At 45.0% G+C, this 7,500-nt stretch overlaps 2 protein-coding genes across 6 annotated transcripts in view; one reads left to right on the top strand and one right to left on the bottom strand.

Moving 5' to 3' along the window:
- prr5l (proline rich 5 like) overlaps nt 1-3,316 on the top strand; it is an 11,512-nt gene extending 8,196 nt beyond the window's left edge. For all 4 annotated transcript variants that reach the window (XM_047340053.1, XM_047340055.1, XM_047340054.1 and 1 more), the window contains exons 4-9: nt 125-173; nt 1,143-1,200; nt 1,604-1,695; nt 1,898-2,035; nt 2,221-2,338; nt 2,777-3,316. In XM_047340053.1, the coding sequence (XP_047196009.1) occupies nt 125-173; nt 1,143-1,200; nt 1,604-1,695; nt 1,898-2,035; nt 2,221-2,338; nt 2,777-3,144 (823 nt within the window). In that variant the 3' untranslated portion in view covers nt 3,145-3,316. The remainder of the gene's footprint in view (nt 1-124; nt 174-1,142; nt 1,201-1,603; nt 1,696-1,897; nt 2,036-2,220; nt 2,339-2,776) is intronic.
- A 1,538-nt stretch (nt 3,317-4,854) lies between these two features.
- The window catches only part of LOC118110179 (GRAM domain-containing protein 2A), a 14,018-nt gene continuing 11,372 nt past the window's right edge, over nt 4,855-7,500 (bottom strand). For both annotated transcript variants that reach the window (XM_047340056.1, XM_047340057.1), the window contains 4 exons: nt 7,171-7,312; nt 7,004-7,097; nt 6,152-6,253; nt 4,855-5,481 (listed from right to left, as the gene is read on the bottom strand). In XM_047340056.1, coding sequence (XP_047196012.1) covers nt 5,433-5,481; nt 6,152-6,253; nt 7,004-7,097; nt 7,171-7,312 — 387 coding nt within the window. In that variant the 3' untranslated portion in view covers nt 4,855-5,432. The remainder of the gene's footprint in view (nt 5,482-6,151; nt 6,254-7,003; nt 7,098-7,170; nt 7,313-7,500) is intronic.

Here is a 7,500-nt window from a genome sequence, read left to right as displayed (position 1 = left end):
TGTTTACTGACCGCTCCGCGCTCACTTGGTTTTCAGGTGTTAGTGTGGTGGGGGGTGTAGAGTGGGTCTGAGCCCTGGGGGCTCGTGGTGTGGATGTAGCCTGAGCTGCTGTGTGTCTTTACAGGTGGCTCCTGAAAACAGAGATGGGCTCCTTCATCACCGAATACTTCCAGGTACTTTCACCTTTTATTTCCTGTTGTTCAGAGTCGACGTCGTCAGCAGCTTCACAAACACAAACCAACATCTGGACGGTTTTCAACGAGGAAACTTCCTGTATCTGTGCTGACGTAAATAACGTGAATCATAAACACATTGGGTTTTATTGTTTTGGGGGTTTTCATCCGTCCCATTCACACGATATCTCGACAACGCGTTGAGGGAATTTCTTTGGTTAAACTACCAGATGAACCGATTATAATTTGGAGGTCAAAGGTCAAGGTCACAGTGGTCACATGTTTTTGGCCTCTTTAACATCATATCTTATTTCTGTCTTGACTGAATTTCTTTACATTTTGACCAGTTATCACTTGGACTCAAAGATGAGTTATTAGATTTGATAGGTCAAAGGTCACAGTGATGTCATAATGTGAATATGTCAGTAGGGGCTGAAACGGCTCTGAGTGACAAACATCAACATCAAGAATAAACAATATGTGAGGATACGTTTCCTAATATTTGTCTATAAGATAATCTTATAATTGTAATAATCTGTTTATTATGTGACAAACAATAAATACAAAAAAACAACGAATATTGACAAGAAGAATTGATAAACTGATTTGAAAGTTGCACAAACTCTGAGCCGATATCGGACTGATTTGTCTGAAGCGATCAATCGACCAGGAGTCGCACAGCAGCCTGGTCATGTGACTTCAGACCAAATGTGGTTGACTCCACACTTTTATAAAACTGTCCCGTGTTTATCGCTCATCATCGGCTCGTTCCACGCACGGGTTCTGTGTTTCACGCAGCATCCAGACACACGGGTGTGTAATAATAACATCCAGAGTGTGATCTGAAGGCGTGATGCGGCGTGATGCGGCGTGATGCGGCGTGATGCGGCGCTCACAGACTGTGAAGACGTTTAACGTGTGTCTGTGTGTGTGTGTGTGTGTGTGTGTGTGTGTGCTTGTGTGTTTCAGAACCAGCTGCTGACTCGGGGTCTGTCTGACGTCCTGGATCAGATCCTCCTCCACTCCGGTGAGAACCTGGTTTCTGAGTCTGAACGAGAAGTCTGTGATTGGCTGTTGTTGGAGTGATGAGGGCGAACAGAGAATTCTTTATATTATGAAGTGTTTTAAAATCACAGCTGCAGTTGTTATGTTTACGAACCTTGTGAACGCGATATTTGGTACAAATGTTAAATGACCCACACATTAACTGATATGATGTCAAAGGTCAGTAGGTTGAGTAAAGCTACTCTGATGGATGGAGACAAACAGGACGGTGATTCTTGTGATTGATTCATGTGAATCAACAGTTGTTATTTAAAGCATCAGTGATGTTCAGTCAGAGCAGAACAACACACGTTACGTTCATGAACTTGTTTCAGTCTTATGTTTCTGTGTGTTTCCACGGTAACCTCTTGTCTTGTGTGTCGTAGGTGACGAGCGTCTCGTCGCTCTGGGAAACGCGTGGGACAGATTCTTCACAGAGACGCTCCCCACCCTGCAGGCCATCTTCTACCCAGTCCAGGTAAAACACACGGAAACACACAACTGCACGTGTTCTTTATATGTTCTGTAACTTGTGTGTGTGTGTGTGTGTGTGTGTGTGTGTGTGTGTGTGTGTGTGTGTGTGTGTGTGTGTGTGTGTGTGTGTGTGTGTGTGTGTGTGTGTGTGTGTGTGTGTGTGTGTGTGTGTGTGTGTGTGTGTGTGTGTGCGTGTGTGTGTGTAGGGTCAGGAGCTGACGGTCAGGCAGATGGTTCTTCTGGCCTTCAGAGACCTGGTGCTGTTGAAGCTCCACCTGGAGGAAACGCTGGGAACTGCTGCCTCCATCCCCCCACCTGTGACTCAGATGCTGCTGGTGCTGCAGGTAATACACACACACACACACACACACAGCAGACTTTACTTTGACTTACAGAGTAAATAAAGATGGCAGCTCCTGTGGATCTCTGGCTGCTGTGAACATCAGTCAACATCCACGACAGCTTCAGGTTTTATTAGACACACGTGAACGCAAGGAATCAAACATGTGACGTCATCTCCCTCTCTCAGGGAATCCATGAGTCTGGTGCTCCCAGTCTGGAGTATTACCAGCTGGAGCGTCTGGTGGAGGTCGTGGTGTGTCCGTACGTCAGCAATGTGCTGCACAACACCAACCACCTGCTGTTAGGTGAGTACTACAGATACTACAGATAGTACAGATACTAGATACTACTGATAGTACAGATACTACAGATACTACTGATAGTACAGATACTACAGATACTACTGATAGTACAGATAGTACAGATACTACAGATAGTACAGATAGTACAGATACTACTCTAAACCTGTTTGAGATCATGTTTATGATCCTGATGACATCAGCAGCTGGGTGGCGTTTTCAGAGGTCAAAGGTCAGGGGGTGTGGCTCTGCAGTAATGTTTAAATCCCTTCCGCTGGGAGGTGAGGGGTGATCGGTATCTGATCGGTATCTGATCGGTATCTGATCGGATCTGATCGGTATCAGGTGGGAAAGTTTGTGTTGTTTTCTGCCTGATCAGACGTTTGATCTTTCAGTTCGTGGTCGTTTCCTCTGCTCGCTCACTTCCTGTCTCTCCTCATCCAGAGTCCCGTCACCTGCGGTTGTCGGGGTCGTTGCTAGGCGACCAGCCAGAGATCACCATCTCTCAGCATCACAGCTCCTCCGACTCGTCGTCTCTGGCCCCTCTGGTGGAGCAGGAGGGCGAAGCCTACCTGGAGAAGGTCGGAGGCGTGCGGCGCCACACGGTGGCCAACGCACACTCAGACGTGCGGCTGCTGTCGGCCTCAGGCAGGATACACGCCGGAACAGGCAGGAACAACGGGGTGGGGGGTGGGGCCGGTGGTGTGAGGTTTTTGGTAGGGGGCGGGCCGATGAGTCCCAGGCCCTTCTCCAGCCAACCAGACATGGTGGAGTCTCCGAGGGGCGGAGTTATCTGCCTTCCTGACAGCTAACGGACCAATCACAGCCAGACATTATATGAATGGAAAGACAAAGGATTGGGAAGAAACCACGGAGCAGGAAACAGGAAGGAGGAACTTGTTGTGTCGCTCCTCTGAAACTGATCCAGGGTCAGACTCTCGACCTGTTTTACAAACCTCTGAATAATAAAGATCATGAATTAAACTCTGTTGTCTGATTGAAGAGGATTATTTAACGAGATGAAGTTCGACTGGAGCACAAACGAAAGTGAGCGACATTGTCTGCTTCCGTTGTCACTCACCTGTTTCTGTCGCTCTGCCTCGACTCCTCCTGCACAGACTCTACCGAGATGACGTCACCACCACAAGATGGCAGCGTTTGTGTCTGAGATATTTTAGTTTCATTTCTGGAGGAAGTGGAGACGTGTCGTCGTCTTTATTTACAGTCTGTGGTAGAAACGAGTGGCTCTGTATCGCTGTAGCTGCTCCAGGTTCAGTCTAAATCTTTTATTACAGGAAGTTTAATCTGTATTTATTTATTTAAAACGTATATTTACAGCCGTGAGGTAAATGTAGTGACGTCTGATGGATTCAATTAAAGAACCTCAAAACTACACATGTAGAGTAATCGAGTAAATGTACTTTGTTACATTCCGAAAGTTTTGTTTGTTGACCCAGATGTTTACATTTGAGCTGTAAGTTGAACTTTGGCCTGATGGGGGCGCCACAGAAAAAGATTAGACCGTCTAATATTCAGATCTATTGTCTGTCACTGCACCAACATGGAGTCAGGAAAGTGTCTCCGAACGTTTACATGTGAAACTCATGGAAACGTGATGATCATCAGGTGACTCTGGATTAAACCGCCTGACCTTTGACCTTAAAGCCACACCCCGACTGGTCAGGTCACAGTTCAGATCTAATCCCTCCACTTGAAGCTTGTCCGAGGTAATCAGATTACATCTGGAACCTGAGCAACGTTCAGACACAAATCAGCTGCTCCGCTGCCCCCTGGTGGTGTTTTTGAACTCTGACTTCAAAGTCAGTCAAACTGATAAATCTAAAAAAATGATCTTTCTTAAAGTGATATTATTATTATTATTTCTAGTAAAAATAACTTTGTGTTCTGTAGTAAACAGTTTCCAAGGCGTCTCGTCTCGGACTCAGGAATCTGTCCCAGTGTCCCAAACCTGACTTCCTGTTTGACAGAACCAGGATGTTCTGTTTCCTGTTCTGCTTGGTCACCTCTGCTCTCTGGTTACATTTAAACTCTGTCAGCGCCACCTGCTGTTCACTCTGGAAAAAAAAAAGAAGTAATGTTTAAAAGGTTTTATTAACGTTTTTTAAATGTGAAACTGTGTGAACGACACCGACCTTTAAAACTACAGGTGTTATTATCACTGTGATAATAGTAATAAATAATCATATTATATAATACATAAACTTTATTTTTATATGAATCTTTACTTAAACTTAATATATACCTTTATTTAACTGTATATAAATCTGTATGTTACAACATTAAACTGTCTATAAGCTGCATGGACGTGTAAACCTGCAGCTCAGAGCAGCTCCGCCTGCAGCAGCTGAATCATGACGAACATGATGTCATAACGAACATGATATCATATATGATCATATGAGACCAGACCGCTGCTCATACCTGCTGGTAGTACTCGAGTACTTGTAATGGGGTATTTTTACTTTGCTGCCGTGGTACTTTTACTACAGTAAATGATCGGATTTCTTCTTCCACCACAGCGAGTGTTTTATTAAGAACCTGATTCAAATTAAATTACAGCCTATGTTAAAAAATACAGCAACAGATTTTTCAACTTTTTTTCTTACAGCAACCAGCAAACATCCAATCACAGAGCTTCAAAACCAGCAAACATCCAATCACAGAGCTTCAAAACCAGCAAACATCCAATCACAGAGCTTCAAATCCAGTCGTGTGCACATCGTCCTGAGTCGTGTGACGTTCAGGAGCTCGATGGAAAACACGAGGAGAAACACGAGGAGAAACACGAGGAGAAACGCTTCAGCTCCGTCATTTAAACCGATTCTTCATCAGTGAGAGTTGCTGACGTTTTCAGTCTCTGGTTATTTCTTCTCCACATGTTCACGTAAACACACACGGCCTCAGAGGTCAGAGGTCAGTCTACTGGTTGACTACTGTGACGTCTCTATGGTAACCAGGTCACGGCGGGGTCACAGGTCAGCCGCTTGGCTGCTCCACTCGTCCGTCTCCTCTCGCCGTCACCCCCTAATGGCAAGTCTATGTAAGTGCAGATTTTACTTCATTTTGATTGGCTTCGGTGTCAGGTCCCTGTCCTCTGATTGGCCAGCCAACAGGGCACCTCTCCACACCTGGAAACAGTGAAAACCAGTTTGTTAATCTCTCGGCTGTGTTTGACTTCATGTGTCTCTGCACAGCGCTGGCGTAACGTGATGCATGATGGGTAGAAACAGGGCGGGAGCAGACATGTTCTCCGGCTGCAGCACTTGGAACCTCCTCTGTGACGACTCTGCTCTGATTGGCTGAAGGCTTCACAACTCAAATGACGTGTTATAAGTTTGATTCTAATTCAGATCTATTTATTTCTCTGAGATGTTTTTAATCTCCTCGTGTCAGTCCCATATTTATTGACACACTTTACACTATAGATGTAATTGTAACAACAGTTTAGTTCAGGAGTTTGTTTCATTCCCGTCGGTCGGACTCCGCAGGGTCACACTCAAACTACAGATTTTATTGATATAATTAGATTAAATTTGTGTCAGTTTCAGGATATTTTGCTCCCTCGTTCATACAGATAGTAAATATCACTAAACACGTCACAGTGAGCGGAGCCGTCCTGTCGGAGCTGCAGGTTCTGACCCAGCCCTCGGATACTATGACTGAGCGTAGCACGTTTTCAATGTAGCAGTAAGTAATCGAACGGTAAACGTATACAATCGAGAAAAGTCATGAACAAATGATGGAAATGTCCTAATATTCTAAACGATAAAGTGATTGAATTTGATAACGCGTGTGTACCTTTCCCTCGGCGTCGGCTGGCTGCTCAGGAAACTGAGCTGCTGCTCCAGACGACAAACTCTGAAGGCCAGATAACAGGAGGAGAGGACCAGCAGGAAGACACTGAGACACAATCACAGGGAACTCACAGCAGTCAGAGAAAACTTCACCAGAGCACTGAAGGAAGATGTAACTTAATTTAAAAGAAAGTCACGTTACAGGAATATTGGAAGGAAAAGATGTAATATTAGGAGAATAAAAAGTTTCTTTGTCTTATTCATCTTCTATCTCATTATTTCCTTTACAGATATTTTTCAATCAGATCAAATTTTACTCGTTTGTATAATAAATATTTTTAGATTTTTCAGAGAATGACTTAGGAATCTTCTGCTGATGATACCGATGTACTTTTACTCGTAGTGAGGTATTTAAAGTTGTTGTATTAGTTCACGTACTGAAGTAAAGAATCTGAAAATTGTATAAAAGTGAAAGTGGTTTTCCACAGTGAACTCGTTTCCTCCGTCACTGTTCATCCGAACCTGGATAACAAACCTTCTCGTATCGAGAGGGAACAGAACGTGTTTCAATGAGAGTTGAGTGGCTGTGGACCTGCTGCAACCTGAACAACGACCTGCAGGAGGCAGCACTGACCAACAACACAATAAATAATAAACTGGAGCGACTGACTCGTAACACAACTGACACTGATGCTCACGTTAACATTGTTCTGACACGCATCTGTTTCCTGTGGATTCAGCATCTAACCATGACCACTTCGATTCAGAGTGAATGTTTGTGCCTCTACAGATGAAATGATTTTGTGGGGCCGTGTTGTGTATCTTCTGGAGGATTGTGGTGCGTTCAGGGACTCACAGCAGGATGAAGACTTTGAGCAGCTGGTACTCCATGTGGCCCAGTTCAGGTACCGGTTCTGTCAGCAGGATCTTCTCGGTCTCCAGGCTGCTGTCTACACAAACCAGAGGACAATACATCTCACTGTCTGCAACACTTCTGATTGACAGGGGGGCGGGCCTACCTACCGGTCAGCGTGAGCGTGTGCGTGCTGAAGGGCGTGTCGGCCACGAGGCTGGGGGAGGAGCTTCCCAGCAGGTCTGGGAGGGACGAGGAGACGGCGGGGAGCGACGGTTTCCTCCTCCACTTCAACACCTCTGGAAACTCGTCCTGACAGAGACACACATGGATTCTAACTCAGATATTATATCTCTCTAAAGGAGTGAAGCGAATCGGTACCAAAGAAATCGGTTATGTCGCAATTCACAGTGAAATATAAGAGAAATGAAAACAGTGTTGGCTGCTGCAGCTACTGAGTCGTTTTATCTGTCATCACCTGTCAATCATCACCTGTCAAT

This window comes from Hippoglossus stenolepis, chromosome 5 (genome assembly GCF_022539355.2).
Source record: "Hippoglossus stenolepis isolate QCI-W04-F060 chromosome 5, HSTE1.2, whole genome shotgun sequence".
NCBI classification, from domain to species: Eukaryota; Metazoa; Chordata; class Actinopteri; order Pleuronectiformes; family Pleuronectidae; genus Hippoglossus; species Hippoglossus stenolepis.
Note: the sequence above shows the minus strand (reverse complement) of the source record. Positions and strands in the feature narration are given on the sequence as shown.